The sequence below is a fragment of the Melozone crissalis genome, unplaced genomic scaffold (genome assembly GCF_028551555.1).
Source record: "Melozone crissalis strain CALT ecotype California unplaced genomic scaffold, PUWL_Pcris_2 ptg000198l_1, whole genome shotgun sequence".
Classification (NCBI taxonomy): Eukaryota; Metazoa; Chordata; class Aves; order Passeriformes; family Passerellidae; genus Melozone; species Melozone crissalis.
The window spans coordinates 2,276,462-2,296,835 of record NW_026535962.1 but is presented as its reverse complement, the minus strand read 5'-3'; the positions used below and the strand labels follow the sequence as shown (position 1 = coordinate 2,296,835).

The 20,374-nt window shown below is 58.1% G+C and overlaps 1 protein-coding gene across 7 annotated transcripts in view; it reads right to left on the bottom strand.

Moving 5' to 3' along the window:
- Positions 1 to 1,001: 1,001 nt before the first annotated feature.
- Positions 1,002 to 20,374, bottom strand: part of FOXP4 (forkhead box P4) — a 38,853-nt gene continuing 19,480 nt past the window's right edge. For 3 of the 7 annotated variants that reach the window (XM_054293941.1, XM_054293942.1, XM_054293944.1), the window contains 12 exons: positions 15,887 to 16,034; positions 14,906 to 15,110; positions 14,563 to 14,667; positions 11,314 to 11,401; positions 8,981 to 9,093; positions 7,515 to 7,699; positions 7,347 to 7,423; positions 7,118 to 7,219; positions 2,899 to 3,020; positions 2,719 to 2,785; positions 2,220 to 2,386; positions 1,002 to 1,146 (listed from right to left, as the gene is read on the bottom strand). In XM_054293941.1, the coding sequence (XP_054149916.1) occupies positions 1,002 to 1,146; positions 2,220 to 2,386; positions 2,719 to 2,785; positions 2,899 to 3,020; positions 7,118 to 7,219; positions 7,347 to 7,423; positions 7,515 to 7,699; positions 8,981 to 9,093; positions 11,314 to 11,401; positions 14,563 to 14,667; positions 14,906 to 15,110; positions 15,887 to 16,034 (1,524 nt within the window). Of the gene's footprint in view, positions 1,147 to 2,219; positions 2,387 to 2,718; positions 2,786 to 2,898; positions 3,021 to 7,117; positions 7,220 to 7,346; positions 7,424 to 7,514; positions 7,717 to 8,980; positions 9,094 to 11,313; positions 11,402 to 14,562; positions 14,668 to 14,905; positions 15,111 to 15,886; positions 16,038 to 20,374 lie in introns of all 7 variants that reach the window. The other 4 variants (XM_054293943.1, XM_054293945.1, XM_054293939.1 and 1 more) reach the window with 3 other exon arrangements.

Sequence of the window (20,374 nt, the reverse complement as noted above, 5' to 3'; positions counted from 1 at the left end):
CTCCTGGGGATGGTCAGCACTGATGGTCAGCACTGATGGTCAGTGCTCCTGGGGATGGTCAGCACTGACAGGGTGGTCAGCAGTGATGGGAATGGTCAGCACTGCTGAGGTGGCCAGCGCTGATGATCAGTGCTGCTGGGCATGATCAGAACTGCTGGGGATGGTCAGCAGTGATGGTCAGAACTGCTGGGAATGGTCAGCACTGCTGGGGGTGGTCAGTACTGATGGGCAGTGCTCCTGGGGATGGTCAGCACTGCTGGTCAGCACTGATGGCAATGGTCAGCACTGCTGGTCAGCACTATTGGGGTGGTCAGCATGGCTGTGGCCAGCAGCCCCCTTCCAGCTGGGGCTCAGGGAGGGTGGCCAAGCCTGGAGGCTGCTCTGCTTGCCCCGCAGAGGTGACAAGGGGACACGGTCCCAGCACCGCGCTGCTTGGTGTCCATCCCAGCTCCGTGCCAAACCCCACACCCTGCACGGGACTCAGCCCCGTTTCTGCTGTTTCTTCCCCCAAAGCTGGGTGGAGGCAGCACGTGGGCAGGGTCCACGATCCCTCCGTAGTGCAAAGCCCACTGGGGGACACAGAGGTGACAGCAGGGCCCTGCCATGGCTCCCCAGGGCTCAGGGGACAGAGGTGCCTTCCCTGCAGGAAGGAAGGAAGGAGGGACCACTTTGGACAGGAACAACCAACCCACCATCCTCGTCCACCAGTCACTAACCAAGGGAGGAGGGCAGGAAAAGTCCAGCTCTTGGGGTTTTGCTTCCATGTCGTGGTGGGGCCAGTCCGTCCCCAGGCAGTGGCAGCGTGAGGGACACGCCAGCAGCAACAGGTCGGTGCCATTGTCATTGTCATCGTCCCAAGGAAAACCCTTTTGCTTTGTGGAAGTGCCTTGAAAGAACCAGGATAGCGCCAAGGTCACCTTGGGGAGGTGGGAGCGTGGCGTGGTCTCCGTCCAGGAGGGTGGGAAGGGTCTGCCCCGGGCTGGGGGAGGAGGAAGGAGTCCTTAGGACAAGTCCTCCACCGGCAGCTCCTCCTCCAGGTCCCTGTCGTCGGCGATCGTCACATTCTGGTTGGTGGTGGCCATCAGTGACACGGGTCTGCTGTCCTCCTCGGCCTCAGCTGGCTCCTCCTTCACGTGCACGGGGTGGCTGTGGGGAGCAGGAGCCTTCAGCCTCGGGGAGTGGGTGCCACAACCCAAAATCCCCCTAATTTTCTGGTCCAGAACCCCCTCACCCTTGGAGAGGGAGCCAAAATCCCATTTGCTCTGAGAGCTGCCCCCAAGCAGCTCCTGGTGGCTGTGAGGAGGGGGAGCCTTCAGCCTCAGGGAGTGGGTCCCACCACCCAAAAATCACTCCAAGTTTCTGGTACAGAAGCCCCCTCACCCTGGGGATGGGAGCCAAACCCCTCCTAGCTCTGAGAACAGGAGCCAAAACCCCCTTTGCCCTGCTGGGAATGGGAGCTCACAAGCATCTCCTGGTGGCTGTGGGGAGGGGGAGCCTTCAGCCTCAGGGATTGTGTCCCACCACCCAAAACTCCCCAAATTTTTTGGTCCAGAACCCCCTCACCCTTGGAGTGGGAGCCAAAACCCCTTTTACTCTGAGAGCTGCCCACAAGCAGCTCCTGGTGGTTTTGGGGAAGGGGAGCCTTCAGCCTCAGGGAGCTGATCCCATAACCCAAAACTCTCTGAGTTTTTTGGTCCAGAACCCCCTCACCCCGTGGGGATGGGAGCCCAAACCCCCTCACCGTGTGGGGAAAGGAGCCCAAACCCCCTCACCCCGTGGGGATGGGAGCCCAAACCCCCTCACCGTGTGGGGAAAGGAGCCCAAACCCCCTCACCCTGTGGGGAAAGGAGCCCAAACCCCCTCACCCTGGTGCCAGGAGCCCAAACCCCCTCACCCCGTGGGGATGGGAGCCCAAACCCCCTCACCCTGTGGGGAAAGGAGCCCAAACCCCCTCACCCTGTGGGGATGGGAGCCCAAACCCCCTCACCCCGTGGGGATGGGAGCCCAAACCCCCTCACCGTGTGGGGATGGGAGCCCAAACCCCCTCACCCTGTGGGGAAAGGAGCCCAAACCCCCTCACGCTGTGGGGACAGGAGCCCAAACCCCCTCACCCTGTGGGGATGGGAGCCCAAACCCCCTCACGCTGGTGGCAGGGGCTGCCAGTGCCCCACGTGCCAGCCTCCCTGGGCACCCCCGTGCCCGGGCAGGGCCAGGCTGACCTGTACTGCTGCGGGGACAGGCGGGGGCTGTTGCTGCCGTTGCTGTTGACCTGCTCCACGGTGCTGCTGACGTCGTCGTGGCCCACGTGCAGCATGGCACTGGCCGAGCTGGTGTTGATCATGGTGGGGCTGTTGAGCAGGGGGAAGCTGCTCTCTGCCAGTGCAGCCTGTGACAGGGAGCATGGAGGGATGTGGAATTTGGGTTGGAAGGGCCTTAAATCACATCTCATCCCACCCCCTGTTGTGGGCAGGGACACCATCCGCTGTCCCAGGTTGTTCCAGCCTGGCCTTGGAGACTGCCAGGGATGGAGTCTGTGCCAGGGCCTGCCCACCCTCACAGGGAATCATCTCTTCCATACATCAAACCTAAATTACCCCTCTTTCAACTTGAACCCATCCCCCTTGCCCCTCATTTCCTGATGAGATGCAAGGCCCCAGTGGCAAACAGGACTGTGGAGGGTTGAGTGTGTCCCTGTCAGGGCCAGGGCTGGGTCCTTACCTGGTAACTTGCATTAAGTGCTCCATAACCGAGTCCTGAAATCATATTTTTGACTAAGGTGGGACTCCTGCAGGAAACAGGGAGAAAACAGAGGGATGATGCAGGGCTGAGCATTCCCAGCCTGGGCACGGGGCTGGTGGCAGCTCTGGGGCTGTGTCCCACGGGGGAAGGAGCACCCACCCTGTCATCTTTGGTGGCCTTCTCTTTTGGTACTCGTGCTCGTCCACGGTCCACACGGCGCCCTTGACGTTCTCCACGCGCACGAAGCACTTGTGCAGGCTCAGGTTGTGGCGCACGGCGTTCTGCGGGCACACGGGCATGGCCTCGGTGCCACAGCCTTGCCAGCCTCCCCCTGCCCAGCCCCACACCTCCCGGGGGTGTCCTGCCCCCCAAAACCCCCCTGGGTGCTCCCTGACCCCATTGGCGCCGCGTGGTCACGACCTGGCTCGGAGGATGCTGAGGAAGGTGGGGACAGGGTGGGACAAGGGACAGCAGCTCCACTGCAGCTCTGGTGATGCTCAGCAAAGCCAGCTCCTCTTTCCTTTCCTTTTTCTTTCCCCCCCACCAACCCCTCCCCTATCGTTTTGGTCCTTTCCCTCCCTTTCTTCTTTACATCGACCATCTTTACATTTCTAAATGTAAAATAAAGAGACACACACGTAGGCAGACAGCGCAGCCCCGAGAGATACCAGCTCCCTTTTCCCCTTCCAACTCCCTGCCATTTGCTACTGCCCCTATTTCATTACCAATTTTAATTTGCCTCTAATTAAATCCTGTGTATTTTTCCGACTCACTTGCTAATCCATGAGGGAGGCAGGAGGCTGGAGTGGAATCTCTCCGAGCTATAATTACAAAGGGCCTAATCACGCCGGGGCTCTGCCTTTGAATAAATTTCCTTGCATTAAGGTTCTCAGATTCTCTGCCTTGCAAATGAGAATGACCCCAATTTCAGGAAGTTGGCCTCGGAGGGGTTTTTTTTCTCTCCTTTTTTTTTTTTATTTCGAGTCCTGATTCGTGATGAGAGACTAATTCGTTACGCTAAAACATTAACAGCAATTTAAAAGGTCGAACGGGGGCTGTATAAACAAAGGAGCCTGGCCAGCACAACAAGGCAAAAGGAGACACAAGGACTGAGCACCCCCCGTGCCTTCGAGTGCCAGAGTGCCCAGAACTCAGCAATGGCACCAGCATCGCCCCTTTGGATTGGAATTTGAGGAGAAAACAAAGCTGGGATCGTCCCTTGTCATCCATTTGTCCGTCCATCCCTTCATGGATCCATCCCTCCATGGATCCATCCCTCCATGGATCCATCCATCCTTGGATCCATCCTTGGATCCATCCTTGAATCCATCCATCGTTGGATCCCTCCACAGATCCATCCATCCATGGATCCATCTCCATAGATCCATCCATCCCTCCATCCATCCATGGATCCATCGTCCACCAATCCATCCATCCATCCATCCATCCATCCATCCATCCATCCATCCATCCACCCACCCACCCAGCACGGACAGGCTCCTCTGACCCTTTGGGGACACTTTGTGAGCATCTCCCAGGGTCCCTGGGGAGGGAGCTCCAGGCTGCCTGATGGGATTTTGGGGGAACCCCTGGGCCAGCCCTGATTCAGCTCCTCAGGGGACACCTGGTGTGGCTGAAGCCAGGCCACTGTCACTGTCACTGGAGGGACGTGCTCCGTTTGGGCCATGCCCTGGCACAGGGCTGCGGCACCCCTCGGCCCCAAACTCTGCTCTGCCATCACCCAGAGGGACATCCCTGGAATTCCAAGAGGGACCTCAGGGAGCAGGACAAGCCCTCGTCCCCCACTCTGTCCTCACCCCAGGGCTGTCCTGTCACTGTCACTGTCCCTGTGAGCACACACAGGGTGTCCCTCCCTGCCAGGCTGGGTCCTGCCCCCACCCTCCTTCCTTTTGCCCAAACAAATCCCTGGATTTGCCAAACTCCAGCAAACTGCAGCCAGGAGTGTGGCAAAGCCAGAACCCCCCCTGCCCAGTGTCCCCTTTTTGCCCTGGTGACTCCCCCTGCTCTGAGGCACGGTGAGGATGCGCCTGGAAAGGCTCGGGGGGGGGGGGGATAAAATAAAATAAATTATAAAATAAAATAAAATATAAAATAAAATAAAATATAAAATAAAATAAAATAAAATAAAATAAAATAAAGAAAATTAATACAATAAAATAAAGTAAAATAAAATATAAAATAAATTAAATAAATTTAATGAATTAAATAAATTAAATAAAGTAAAATAAAGTAAATAAAATAAAATATAGAAAAATAAAATAAAATAACAAATTAACGAAAATTAATACAATAAAGTAAAGTAAATACAATAAAATTTAAAAATAAAATAAAATAAAATAAAATAAAATAAAATAAAATAAAATAAAATAAAATAAAATGTGATCCTGCACCCCTGGAGCCTGGCATGCCCCATCCCTGTGCTGCTCCCCGGTCACAGAGGAGGTCCCAGGCCAGCCCCTGGTTTGGGGACAGAGGGGACGTGTCCCCTGCCTGAGCCTGGGGTGGTTTTGTGTTTCCAGGCAGTGTTTGCTCAGAGCCAGGCCCAGCTGCTCTGTTTGCTTCTCATCTCTCTCCTCTAATGATGTTTGCTCTGCACCCCCCACCCGCTCCCTGGGCCCTGCTGGGGTCTCCCCGTGGCTTCCCCACCTTGGTCCCAGCACTCCTGTCCCATCCCAGGGGGGAGCTGCAGGAAAGGAGGGAAAAACCCCAGAAAAGTGGTTTTCAAGGAGAGGAAATATGTTGTTTTTTCCTGTGTATCCCTCTCCAGAAGAAGCCTGGCCTTGGGCACTGCAAGTTGTGAAGGGAATTGTCCTTCCCCACCTCAAGCTCTTTTTAATCCCTTTTTGGGGGTAGAACAGGAAAAAAAAAAGAATAAAAAAAAGAGAAGCAGAAAACTGAGGGATGCCCTTTTCCAGCTCTGCCCTTGTTAACACAGGTTATGTGGAAACTGCAAAAAAACCCCAAAATATTTATTCCTTTCAGCCACAAAAAGGCAGGAAAAAGGCAATTTCACCTCATTGCAGAGGGGGAAACTGAGGCTCTGGGGACAGTGATGCCACAGAGGGCTCTGCCCCATTGCTGCCACCCTGTCCCCATTCCAGGGCTTTGCCCAAATCCCTGATTTCCACCCAAAAGCATCCCATGGAAGCAAAGCCTGGCTCTGCAGCAGCGACACACGGGGGCCCTGAACTCCTGGAGAATGGATTCCTCCTCCCCAAGCCTCTCCAAAAGCTCCATCTCACTTGCACCTTGCTGATTTTAATTATTTTTATTCAAACTAGCAGGTTTCCCTGTGCCACTTCACTCCTTGCTGCCCTGAGCAGGAGGGAGCTGAAGCTGCCTCTCAGTAAATATGGGCAGCAGGAAACAATAAATAAATAAATCTCCCCTCTTGGTTGAGGCAAGAAGTGAATCACAGAATCACAGAACTGCTCCTTCCACACCCCCCTGCTCCTCTCAGATGGCTTTTCTCAGCTTTAATTTCTAAAAAAAACAAAGAGGGAGCAGCCCCAGCACTCGTGTGCTGCCCCAAAATCCACTCCAGCAGTGAATTCACCCCAAAATTCACGTCAATTTTGGGGAGAATTCACTCCCCAAACCAGCAGTGTCACCTGCCCCCAGGTTATCATTAACCTCATTTGCTGTTTCCAGTCTCTCTCCTGCCTCTGCCCTTGTTCTCTACAGAAAATACTGGATTTTATCACACAGCCCTTTGCTGTATCCCACTGCAGGGATGATGCGTCCCCAGAGCCCAGCGAGGCGTTTTGGGGGGCAAAAAAAGGGGGATTTGGTCCTAAAATAATTTCTTACAGCATTTTAGAGCTGGGCAATGAAGTGGTCCTTTAGCACAGGAGCATCTCCTGCAGCAGCCAGGCCTGGGTGGGGTGAGGTGAGCCCAGAGTGGGATGGGGTGAGCCTGGGTGGGTTGGGGTGAACCCAAGGTGGGTTGGGGAGAGCCCAAGGTGGGTTGGGGAGAGCCCAAGGTGGGTTGAGGTGAGGTTTGGGTGCGTTGGGGTGAGCCAGGATAGGATGGAGTGAGCCTGAGCTGGGATGGGGTGAGCTCAGAATGGGTTGGGGTGAGCCTAGGGGAAATGGGGTGAACCTGGGGTTAATGGGGGGAGCCCAGACTGGGCTGGGGAGAGCCTGGGGTGGGTTGAAGTAAGCCCAGGGTGGGTTGAGGTGAGGTCTAGGTGAGCTGGGGTGAGCCCAAGGTGGGACTGGATGAGCCAGGATAGGATGGAGTGAGCCTGAGCTGGGATGGGGTGAGTCTGGGGTTAATGGGGTGAGCCTGGGGTTAATGGGGTGAGCCCAAACTGGGTCAGGGAGAGCCCAGGGTGCCAGGCAGAGCTGCTCTCACCTTCCAGGTGGCCGTGTTCCTCCGGAAGTAGGCGAACATCCGCGTGAACCAGTTATAGATTTCATTCAACGTTAGCTGCCTGTCGGGGGTCTCCAGGATGGCCTGGGCAGCCAGAGAGGGGACAAGGCTGTCACTTGTGGGGTTGGACACCCACCCCAAGGGGTTCAGCAGGTGGGGAGGGGGCTGAGGGAGGGTTTTGGGGTGCAGAGCTGGTCCCTGGGGCTCTCACCTGCCGGATGAGCGAGGCGTACGTGAAGGGCGGCCGGACGTCGGCGTTTTTGTAAAACTCGTGGTTCTGTGCAAGCTCTGCAAAGAGACAACAAACAGAGGGGAGGGCTGCAGTGAAGGAACCCTCTGAGCCCCTCAGGAGGGCGCTGAGCCCCAGCCCAGAGCTCACCTGAAGAGATTGGGGTGCAGAACTTGTCCGAGTTCCTCCTGCGGATGGGCCCCACGTTGTGTAAAGTGGAAGAGCTGATGACGGAGGGGCCCTGCCGCAGGGGGGTGATGGGCGCCGTGGCCGAGGTGGGGGGATGAGGTAAACCGTCAGGAAACGTGTCAGAAGTGCTCTTGGAGAGGCTGGCGCTGGAGACCAGGTTCAGCTGCACGGACAGGCAGGGAGGGAAGGGGTTGGGAAGGCTGGGAGAGCATCGGGAACGGCGGCGGCGGTGCCAGAGGAGGTGGGGAGGGGATGGCGGGGGGGGCTTGGTGGGCTTGGAAAGGGTGGGATGCAGCCAGGGGGTGGGGATGGACCCAGGGGATGGGAATTAACCCATGGGATTGGGATGGACCCATGGGATGGGAATGGACCTATGGGATGGGGGATTAACCCATGGGATTGGGGATTAACCCATGGGATGGGGATGGACCTATGGGATGGGGGATTAACCCATGGGATTGGGGATTAACCCATGGGATTGGGATGGACCCATGGGATGGGAATTAACCCATGGGATTGGGGATTAACCCATGGGATGGGGATGGACCCAGGGGATGGGGATGGACCCAGGGGATGGGGGTGAATTCATGGGATGGGAATTAACCCATGAGATTGGGGATTAGCCCATGGGATGGGAATTAACCCATGGGATGGGGGTGAATTCATGTTATGAGAATTAACCCGTGGGATAGGGATGAATTTTTGGGATGAGGGTGAATTTGTGAGATGGGAATTAACCCATGGGATGGGGATGAATTTTTGGGATGGGAATTAACAATTAGCCCATGTGATTGGGATGAATCTGTGGGATTGGGGTGAATTCGTGGGATGGGGATGGACCCCATGAGATGGGGATGGACCGATGGGATGGGAATTAACTCATGGGATGGGGATGAATCTGTGGGATGGGGGTGAATTTTGGGATGGGAATTAACAATTAACTCATGGGATGGGGGTGAATTTGTGGGATGGGGGTGAATTCGTGGGATGGGAATTAACTCATGGGATAGGGGTGAATTTGTGGGATGGGGGTGCAAGAGTGGGATTGGGATAAACCTGTGGAACGGGGGTGACTCCCTGGGATGGGAACTAACCCATGGGATGAACCCATGGGATGGGGATGAATTTATGCAATGTGGATGAATTCATGGGATGGGAATTAACCCATGGGATGGGGATGAGCCCATGGAATGAGGATGAACCCACGGAATGAGGATGAACCCACGGGATGGGGGTGAATTAATGGGAAGGGGATGAACCCGTGGGACAGGGATGAACCCATGGGATGGGGATGCACCCACTCCATGCCAGAGCTGGTGGAGCAGCTGCATTTCCCAGAGGGTGGCCAGGGCACATCCTTCCCCCAGAGCCCACCCAGGTGAGCGTGCACAGGGCAGGGAGGGGACAGCAGCCATCGGGGAGGGGACAAAGAGGGCAGGAAGGGACTCACGCTTACAGGCTGGCTGAAAGGCTTTGGCTCTGAAGGTCTCATGTGGAGATGGGCCATCATTGCTTGGAGACGCTCGCTCTCCTTGGCCAGCTGGGGGAGGCAGGAAGCAGGACAGGGACGGTCACACAGTGCCAAAGTCACCATAAAGGAGCTGCCATGAGCCCCCAAACCTGATCTGGACGTGCAGCAACCCCCAGGGTGTCCCCCAGGTGCCACCTCCCGAGAGCCCCAGTGGGGCTGAGGCCTGTGGGAGCTGCTGCAGCCACCATGGAGGGCACAGGGGCCACTCCAGCTCTGTGTGCGCACTGGGGGAAAGATCCACAGAGCCATTCCCAGAGCCCCCAAGCTGCCACCCACCAGCAGGGCCACCCACAGCAGCCCTGGGTGCTCTTGTCCCCGTGCCTGTGTCACTGTCCTGTCCCCTCTGCCTCCCCAGCAGCTCCCTGTCCATCGGTCCATCCATCCCCCAGCCTTCCCACATCGCTGTAATTGCTCTCCCTGCCTGTTTACTCCCTGGCACTGAGCAGAGGCTGAAATATTCACTGTGGCACCAGGAGAGATTTTGAGCCCGGCGCAGCCGATGGGATCTGACACCCCACTCCCCTCCCGTCACCTTCCCTTTCCACGGGGACCCCTCAAGCTCAGGGGGAGTCCCCACGCTCCAGCCAGGCCCCCTGGCAGAGCTGGGCGAGGAAGGGGTTAAAAGCAGGAGTTTGCAGCAAGTTTGGAGCAGCTCGGTGCTTTCTGTGCCGCGGCGCTCATTAGAGCTGACAGCTCTCCCCTCGTGATGCAGCCGGCACAGCGGGAGCTCCGCGCTCCAAACTTTCTAATTGGTGGCTCCGTGGCAGGTTCCTCTCTGCACACACACAGCTCTGCTCTCACCCTTCAGCTTCTTTTTTTTTTTATATTATTATTATTTTTTCCCTCCTCCCCTTTTCCTTTCCCTCCCCTCTTTAAGCCCCAGTAATTGCTTTCAAGCTTTGGCGAGGCGTGGGGAGCGGGATGGATGGCGGGGATGGCCTGGGAGGACACAGCCTCCAGAGCCACCCAGGTCTGGCTGTGTCCCCCCATCCCACATGACCCTGTCAGGCCCCTAATTCTGGGTGGGGGGGTCCCAAGGGTGCTGCAGATCTTGTCGTGATGTGACCCCTGTGGTGTCACACACACCATACTGAGCCTCTGCCACCCCCAGCACTGTCACACCATGGGGGTGACCCCCCTGCCCCATCCCACAACGCCTAATTCTGGGTGGGGAGCTCCCAAGGGTGCTGCAGATCTTGTCGTGATGTGTCCTGGGACAGTGTGTCCCCTGTGTTGTCACACACACCACGCTGAGCCCCTGCCACTCCAAGCATTGTCACACCATGGGGGTGACCCCCTGCCCCATCCCATTTTCCAACCTCCCCCATTTTCTCCTCCCCTTTTCCCTGTCAGGCCCCTAATTCTGGGTGGGGGGGTCCCAAGGGTGCTGCACTTGTCCTGCTGTGTCCTGTCACCAGTGTGACCCCTGTGTTGTCACACACAGCCACCCCAAGCATTGTCCCACCATGGGGGTGACCCCGCTGCCCCATCCCATTTTCCAAGCCCCCCATTTCCTCCCCCTTTTTCCCCCCCTCCCTTCTCCATTAACAGAATTATGCAGAGCACGCTGGGGGCTCAGAGAGGCTGGCAAAGGCACTATTTAAAGAATTGCCTGGCCAAAAATAGCAGCCCAAAGTTGGGCTCCAAAGACCACAAAAAATAAGTGGCCTGGTTTTCGTGCAGCCCCGTGGCTCCCAGGGAGGTGGCACAGCCCATGTGGAGACAAACCCTCCCATTTTCCACATGTGTGGCACCTCCTGTTACCCACAGGACACTTTGGGATGAGAGGGGAACGAGTTTGAGGGCTTGATTTCCACCTGGATGCAGGATTCCTCTTTGGGAAGGGTCCCAAACCCTGTCACCCAACCCTGAGGGTTACAGTCCCCAACCCTGTCACCCTCTCCTGAGGGGAGCATAGGGTGACAAAGAGGTGGCACAGCCCATGTGGGGACAAACCCTCCCATTTTCCACATCTGTGGCACCTCCTGTTACCCACAGGACACTTTGGGATGAGAGGGGAACGAGTTTGAGGGCTTGAATTTCACCTGGGACACTTTGGGATGAGACGGGAACGAGTTTGAGGGCTTGAATTTCACCTGGATGCAGAATTCTTCTTTGGGAAGGGTGTTTAAAACAAGTTACAGTCCCCAGCCCTGTCACCCTCTCCTGAGGGGAGCACCGGGTGACAGAGAGGTGGCTTTTTGTCCCTGTTTCCATGGGGACACCCACCTGTATCTCCAGCTGCTGTACCACTTGCATCTGGACTCGACACTGGGCCGTGCTCCGGTCATCAAGTGCATGTTCTGTGTTGAGGTGTCTGTGAGGAGAACACGGAGGTTTGGTTAGGCCTGGGCGTGCCCAAAGCTCAGCCCCTCTGCTGGGGCCACACCTGGGATCAGCCCTGACCTGCAAATTGCTCAGGGATGCTCCAAAGCGGGGTGAGCACCAGGGAAACTGAGGCACGGAGGTGACTGAGCAACGCGGGCTGTGGCAGCACCCCAAACAAACCCGGGCTGGAGGATGCTCAGCCCTACCCCAGGCAGCCCCAGGGGGTTCAGGAGCAGCCTCTGGCACAGGGGAAGCCCCGTGGAGGCTCCTGGAGCAGGCAGGAGGTGCCAGCAGGACCTGAGGAGCAGGTTCCCATGGCAGGGTGCCTTCCACGCTCTGAGGAAAGCCCTGAGGGCACCAGGTGCCATTTCCAGGCTGCTCCCCTTCCTGCTTCATGTTTATGGGGTGCTTCCTTTAGGAAGCACCAGCACCTTTGGTCCTCGCTGCCCTTCCTCCTCCTCCTCAGGGAGAAGAAGGCTCCTGGTGACAGAGTGACAGGGCCAGGGACATCCTGGCATCACCTCACCCCAAACCCCCCAAAGCAGCAGCCTGGGGACACAGCCTGGCATCACCTCACCCCAAACCCCCCAAAGCAGCAGCCTGGGGACACAGCCTGGCATCACCTCACCCCAAACCCCCCAAAGCAGCAGCCTGGGGACACAGCCAGCCCTGGGGATGTCACAAGGCCAGGTCCTGTCCTTGCTGGGGGGGGCACAAACCCGGGAGGGCCTCACTGGAGAAGCGGGATGGTTTGAAGAGGGATTCTGGGGAAATGCCACCCTGGGAACACCCCAAAAGGTGATGCTGGGGGGTCCCAGGGGCCGTGTGCCAGATGTTCCCCAGGATTAAGGCTGAGACACCCCCGAGGAGGCGCCTCAGCCTCCCCAGGTTGGCTCTGGAGCACAGAGGAGTCTCACCCTGCTGCCTGTGGGAGCCTCCCAGCCCCAGCGTGCACAGACACGTCAGGGAGCCAGGCCCTGCTGCCAAACCCATCCCTGAGCAAAGCCCCCAGAGCCCCAGCCCTGCCCCTCTGCCTGCCTGGCACTGCCAGGGCACGGCTGCTTCTGCAGGGCAACAAAGCCAGGAGGGAATGGAGCCAATTCCCACTGACCCCAACCCTTACCCAGCACAGCTCCAAGGCCACGCTGCCCCTCCAGCCCAGCACAGCTGCCCACAGAGGGGATACCCAGGGGATACCCAGGGGATGCCCAGGGGATACCCAGACTCAAGGCAGGCTCCAGCTCCAGTTGGGCTCGGCCTTTGGGAGCTGCAAATTTTCTGTCTGTCTGTCCCACACCTCAACACATGCCCATGTTGGTGAGGAGGGGACAGAACCCCTTCCCCAGTGCTGCTGGGGGGCTGCCCTGGTGCCCACGGTGGCAAAAAGGGACAGAGCTCCTTCCCTCTTGCCCATCTTGGCAAGGAGGGGACCTTGCCTGGCACAGCACAGCTCTGCCAGCCCCCTGACCCAGCTCTGGGCATTCCCTGCCAGCTCCAGCTCCACCTCCCAACCCGGAGCTTGCTCATCTGGCCCGTGCCACTGGAACATGCCCTGCCAGGCAGGAGGAGATGCCTTATCTGGGTTCACCCCATGACTCAGAGGAAGGAGGACACAGGAGGCTGAATCATCCTTCACTCATCCCCCGGCTGCCTTCACACCTCCTCATCCTCCTGGGCAAGGCCTCTGCTGGCTTGGCACAGTCCAAGGGATGTTCCCACCCAGAGCCAGCCCTCAGAGGGTGGCAGAGGACAGAGGGGGAGTGTGGAAAGCCCCAAATCCTGCCCGCTGCAGAGCGCGGTGCTCGGCGAGCAGACAGCCGGGGAGGCGGGGGAAGGAGCCCCGTCAGCTCCTTCTGATGTCTTTGCTAAAAATCCCGGCTACAAAGAGATCTAATTGCAAATGAACTAATTAAGTAAACCTCTGACGAAGCGTGAAAACAATTTGTTTGACCCTGACGCTAGCAGAGGGCTCTCAGACAGCAGAGTTAATCAGTCAGCGCCGGAGCCCACAAGCGGTGTCAGCGGTGCCATCTGCCGCCTCCCCCCCATGTCCCCAGCAGGGCTGCCAGCCCCCCTCGCCTGCTGCCGGGCTCTGGCCTCCTCCACATCATTCACTCATCCCATGGCTTGGCTTGGAAGTGCTCATAAAGCTCATCCCATGGCACCTTTGCCACGGGCAGGGTCACCTTCCACTCCCAGCCAGCCTGGCCTTGGATATTTCCAAGGATGGGACAACACCAGCAGCAATTCCTGCTGGGTTTTCTCCTTCTCCATGAGGTCACTCAGCTCAGGGTACACACTTTGGGATGCCTGGATCAACTCCCAAGATCTTCCCCTCCATGGAATGGAGGAATGCAGGGACAGAATCATCCTCTTTGGGATGCCTGGTCTGTCTTCTCCTCCTCCATGAGGACACCTAGCTCAGGGTACACATTTTAGGATGCCTGTTCTCCTGCTTTCTCCTTCTCCATGAGGTCACCTAGCTCAGGGTACACACTCTGGGATGCATGGATCAACTCCCAAGATCTTCCCCTCCATCAGGTGCATTCTGTCCTGGATGGAATGCAGGGACAGAATCATCCTCTTTGGGATGCCTTGTTTCCTGTTTTCTCCTTCTCCATGTGGTCACCTAGCTAAGGGTACACACTTTGGGATGCATGGGTCAACTCCCAAGATCTTCCCCTCCATCAATTCCATCCCTGATGGAATGCAGGGACAGAATCATCCTCTTTGGGATGCCTGGTCTGTCTTCTCCTCCTCCATGAGGTCACCAAGCTCAGAGTGCACATTTTAGGATGCCTGCTCTCCTGTCTTCTCCTCCTCCATGTGGTCACCTAGCTCAGGGCACACACTCTGGGATGCCTGTTCTCCTGTTTTCTCCTTCTCCCTGTGGTCACCTAGCTCAGGGTGCACATTTTAGGATGCATGGATCAACTCCCAAGATCTTCCCCTCCATCCCTGCTGGAATGCAGGGACAGAATCATCCTCTTTGGGATGCTTGGTCTCCTGTTTTCTCCTTCTCCACGAGGTCACCCAGCTCAGGGCACACACTTTGGGACGCCTGGATCAACTCCTAGGTTCTTCCCCTCCATCAGGTGCATTTTATCCCAGCTGGGACAGAAAAACCTGCCCCAAAGAGGTGACACTTACTTGACAAACTGCCCCAAGTCCTCACAGAGGGTTTCGCAGCCAGGCCACTTGCACTCTCCGTGGCCGTAGAGCGGGTGGGAGCCGGGGGTCTCTTCGTGGGAAGAGCTGCACAAGAGGGAAAGGGGCCTTCAGGTGGGGCAGCTGGGACGCTCCAGCATTCCCGGGGCACCCATGGGACACCCCACAGTGACAGCTCCCTGTCCTCTGTGGGTGCAGCAAAACAGTGCCAGGCCTCTTTTATGGGGTGGGCAGAACCCCCCGTCCCTCCCAGCCCTGTGGGTGATGGATCCCAGCCCCTTCCAGGAATAAAACCACCAAGTGCCAGGGCCCGACCCGGCTCTACCTGTCCCTTCTGGGCGTGTGCATGGTGCTCTGTCCATTGGGCAGAGGGTGGTGGGAAATGGGAGGCGAGACCTTGGCGGCCGAAAACGAGGTAGAGTTGGAGGTGTTGGTGGTGAGGTCAAGACCTTCCTGCTTAATGCTGTCCTCCACGGGCTGGGTGGCCGTGACCTCCTTCCAGAGCTGCTGGAGGTCCGAGGGACAAACAGCTGAGGCACAGGAGAGAGTGAGCAATGTCAGCAGGGACATGAGACAGCACCCAGGGCTTCCTTCCTGCTCCCCTGACTCCCCAAATCTCAGCCAGCACTGGGAGAGCGTCACCTGGAGCTGGGCACAGCAAGGAGAGGCTGCAGGGCCCCATTGGGAAACACAGATCAAGGCACCTGCAGCACTCACAGAGCTGTTCTCAGAAGGGAGAAGAGCCTGATTTTCCAAATCCTGGCACCCCTCTGCCAAAGGAAGAAGTGTCCCAAATCCTGGCACCTCCCTGCCAGAGGAAAAGGTGTCCCAAATCCTGGCATCCTTCTGCCAAAGGAAGAGGTACCCCAAATCCTGACAATCCTCTGCCAGAGGAAAAGGTGTCCCAAATCCTGGCACCCCCTTGCCAGGGTACCCCAAATCCTGACACTTCTCTGCCAGAGGAAAAGGTGTCCCAAATCCTGACACTCCTCAAGAGAGCTACCCCAAATCCCAGCACCCCCCTGCCAGAGGAAGAGATACCCAAATCCTGTCCCAAATCCTGACACTTCCCTGCCAGAGGAAAAGGCACCCCAAATCTTGACATTCCTCTGCTAGAGAAGAGGTGCCCCAACCCTGCACCCCTCTGGAACCCACACCCCAACCCCGCACATCTCCAACCGCTGACACCACCACCCCCCAAACTTTGGGAGCACCACAAAACCCAACACCAGCGCCCCTCCCCAGCCCCCCTCACCCAGATCTGGGCAAGCTCCAGCCCAGGACCCCCCCAGGCCGTGGTGCTTACCTTGGGGCAGGCTCTGCAGGGGCACCGTGCCCTGCCCCGGCGGGAGGCTCACCAGGCCCTGGCGCTGCAGGTTTAACAGGTGCTGCTGCTGGAGCTGCTGCATCTGCAGGAGCTGCTGCTGGAAGGCCAGCTGCTTGTTCCCCAACGGCTGCTGAGACAAAAGGAGGGACAAATCCGAGCTTTATTCGCGGCCTGGCAGGGCAGGAGGGGGCTGGAGGTGGCGGCGAGGGGCGCTGGCAGCGAGGGGTGGCAGCGCTGGGGACGCCGAGCCCGGCCGTGCCTCCATCCTGCTGCGGGGCCTGCTCGGCTCAGAGGCTTTGATCTATCGGAAGAGGAGGGGAAGGAAAGGGAAAAGGGGAAGGGAAAAATAAAGCGCTGGAAGGAAAAGGAGAGAGAGGAGCTGGGGGTTTGCTCGGAGGAATGCACAAAGCTCGGCTGGGGGGTCCCCAAGGGGGAGGCTCAGCTGTGGGGTTGGTGTAAAAAAAGGGGGGGGTCACAGCAGGCAACAGGCACAGAACCCTCCTGTAAGGCAGAAATTTAGCCCTGTTTGTCAAAAATGACTGTTGTGAGTCCTTTCTTGGCGAGGGGCTGGAACTGGTGCAGGGAAGGGGGTGCCCAGTGGCAGCACTGGTGCCCCCACCCCAGCCACAGCCACCCCCTAAGGAGGTGACCCTCCCTCACCCCCCAGAGCTGGCCAGGCTCTGACCAGCAGCGCTGGCCCTAAACTAGTTAGGCAGGATGGGTCCCTGGGGAGGCGCCGAGAAATCCATGAGAATTAAGTGAAGGGGAGAGAATTCAATTAGGGCTGGGGACAGGCAGCTGCTAATCCGAGCTGGCCGGGAGAGGGGAGCTGCCCCGGGGCTGCCCGGCCTCATTAGTGGGGCAGGCGGCTCCCTGACCCCGTGAACCCCCCCAAACCCCCCTGCTTGGGCAGACGGTGCCGGCGGGGAGCCAGGCTGGGGCACGTCCCCCCCTCGCTGCACTCCGCACCCCCCAAAGCAGCATTTCCATGTTCGTGCTCTGACTGAGCAGCACAGAGAGCTCTGCAGGCAGGACTGGCCTTGTTTTGTGAGCACCAGGGGATTCAGGCCCCCCAGGCACTGGGAATTCCGGGGAACTGGTGATCCCTGAGGCTGCATCCACAGCAGCCAGACTCTCTGTGGCAATCCCAGTCCCTGAGTGAGTTTGGGGCCATCCCAGTTCCTGAGTTTGGGGCCATCCCAGTCCCTGAGTTTGAGGCCAGCCCAGTCCCTGAGTGAGTTTGGGGCCATCCCAGTCCCTGACTGAGTTCAGGGCAATCCCAGTCCCTGAATTTGGAGCCATCCCAGTCCCTGAGTGAATTTAGGCCCATCCCAGTCCATGACTGAATTTGGGGCCATCCCAGTCCCTGAGTGAGTTTGGGGCCATCCCAGTCCCTGAGTTTGAGACCATCCCAGTCCCTGAGTGAGTTTGGGGTCACATCCAGGGTCTCACTGCATGCAGGTGGATCCCTGTGGATGTTGTTGATGCTCAGCCTGGGATTTGTGAATCCAAGGCTGAGCCAAACCCCTCTCTGCAACATCAGGCACCACCACCAGTCCTGTCTAGGGCACAGGCTGACTTTAATTCCAGTTTCTCAGCCTCAGGGAGATGTGTGGGCTCTCCCTGTCCTCTCCACCTCTTGGCCACGGTGGAATTGCCTCCCCAGAGTCAGACCTGGATCCTCCCTGGCTCTGTCTCAGCCCTGCACCTCTGAGGCTTAAAGATCAAGGCACAAATCAAAGCAATTCCTGCTCAGCGAAGAGAAATCCCTGACTGCTGAGCCACGAGGGCTGCAGGCCATGGGATCAGCAGGATGGAGGGAGAAGGGCAGGGCCAGGCTGCAGCCCGAGAGCTTTAACAGCTTCTCTGTCCCCCCAGGGTGTCCCCTCCTGGCGAGGGGGAGCTCTGCCACAGTGTGGGATGGACACACTGTGCTTGTCTTGCTCAGGAACAGCAGCTGGGATGGAAAGGCATGGGATGGGATGGGACAGGATTCTCCTCCTCTTCCCGGCTCCACCACCGCCCTCCCCGAGGGCCCCGGGGCAAGCCCGAGCTCTGCTCCAGCACAGCCTCACCCACGTCACTTCCAGGCTGAGCTGCTGGGAGTGGATGAGGTCAGGAGGATCCCTGGGCACGCTGCCTGCATCCCACAGCCCAGCCAGGCTTCTCTGACCTGGCCTGGCTGGATTCAGACCCCCTGAGCCACTCCTGGCTCTGGCAGGGACGTTGTTGAACCTGGTGATGTGAAGATTGAACCTTCACGTGCCTCAAATCCACGTCCCTCCAGCTTCCACAGACCAGGAACAGGAGGAGCAGCCCCAGGAACACAAATCCAAGCCAAAGCAAGGGCTGATCCAAGGGGAAGCCAATCTGCCACCCCTAGGGAGCACCACACACCCCTAAAGCCCTGAGTGATGGGTGAAGGGATGCAGAGCCATCCACCAGCCCATGGGCTCCAAGCCAAGCTTTCCCTGGAGAAACCAGGCTGGGGAGAGCCTGGGTGACAGCGCCAGCACTCCCAAAAACCTCACACTCTGCTGGTCCTCACTACTCCCATTTCCTATTGGAAAACCCACTCCTAGAGGAGCTGGGGCCAAATCCTGGGCTTGGCTCCCCCAGCTCATTTCCAGCCCTTTCCCAGCCCATTCCCAGCCCATTTCCAACACACTCCTGGGTGGGGCTGGGGGTCTGCAGCATCACCAAGGCTTGGCTCCCCCAGCTCATTCCCAGCCCATTCCCAGCCCATTCAAATCCAAGTCTTGGCTCTCCCAGCCCATTCCTGGCGTGGGGCTGGGGGTCTGCAGCATCACTGAGGCTTGGCTCCCCCAGCTCATTCCCAGCCCATTCGAATCCAAGGCCTGGCTCTCCCAGCCCATTCCCAGTTCATTCCCAGCCCATTCCCAGCCCATTCGAATCCAAGGCCTGGCTCTCCCAGCTCATTCCCAGTTCATTCCCAGCCCATTCAAATCCAAGGCCTGGCTCTCCCAGCCCATTCCCAGCCCATTCCTGGCATGGGGTGGGGGTCTGCAGCCTCCCCGTGCATTAGCCGCAGCTGAGCGGGCGCAGCCAGCGGGGCAGGAGGCGCCGTCACTTTGATTTATGAGCACATCAGGAGGAGTTTGCGCCGTGACACGCGGGACTGACAGCAGCACTTCATTAAGCTGACACCGGGGTTAGGAGGCAGCAGCTCCCCCTCCCCGCCCCGCCTGCCTCAGCAAAGGGATAACCCCTGCCCTCGGCAGCTCTGGGGACACACTGGGAGCTTCCCAGGGGATTTTGGGGGTCTCTGCACCCCGTGGCTCCTCCAAGCATCCTGGGAGGAGCAGGATGGGAGACATGAGCACAGCTCCTTGTTTATCCCACACTCCAGGATGCTGCTGGAGCATGGGGGGTGGCCCTCACACCCCAGCACAGGAAAATGCTCCAGGAAGGGCTGGGATGTGCCAGAGCTCAGCCCCATCCTGGTGGGATGCGTGGATTCATGGATCAGCTGCTCTGGCCCTTCCTCATGGCCCCAGTGTGGCACAGCACCCATGGGCACGGAGCATCCTTAGGGACAGGATGCTGCTGACAGGCTCTTCCCACACATTTCCATCCTCTTGTCTGTCCTTCCCTTCTCTGGGGCACTCCCCAGGGAATATCAGAGCTGCTCCTCCCAGAGATTCTGCCCCTGCTCCTGGGGATATCAGAGCTGCTCCCCTCAGAGATTCTGCCCCTGCTCCTGGGGAGAATCGAGCTGTTCCTCCCAGAGATTCTGCCCCTGATCGTGGTGAGACCAGAGCTGCTCCTCCCGAGATGCTGCCCCTGCTCTCGGGGATATCAGAGCTGCTCCCCCTGGACATGCTGCCTCTGTTCCCAGGAACATCAGAGTTGTTCCTCCTGGAAATTCTGCCCCTGCCCCCAGGGATATCAGAGCTGTTCCTCCCAGAGATGCTGCCCCTGCCCCCAGGGATATCAGAGCTGCTCTCCCTGGAGATGCTGCCCCTGCTCCCAGCTCCTTCCTGGTGCCCTTCCCACCTGCAGATCCCACTCCGAGCTGCTGGCTCACGGAGAGGAGCCCCTGGAATCAGGCAGAGGGCAAGCAGAAGGTGTTTGGTTTACAAATCCTGAAGCAGGACCGGGATTAAATCCAGCCATGGGTTTCCAGGAAAGATCCAAGGGCGGCTCTGTGGAGGCATCCCAGGCACTCCAGCTCTTCCCTGAGTGTCAGGGAAGCCACAGCATCACCATTCCCAGCAGGCAAACATCAACACAGACTTTAGGAACACCACCCACACAAATTTTTGAGGTGAAACCAAAGCTTATCCAAGGATTTTGAGGAAGGGAAACACTGACATGCCCTTGCTGAGATCCCCTCAGTGCTTTTCCCAGCAGGAAAGCTGGACACACACCCCTCCAGCAGCATCCAACACCCCTTCCCCCCCCGCTACACCCTTTCTTGTTGGATAAATTTCCCATCTCCTCTGT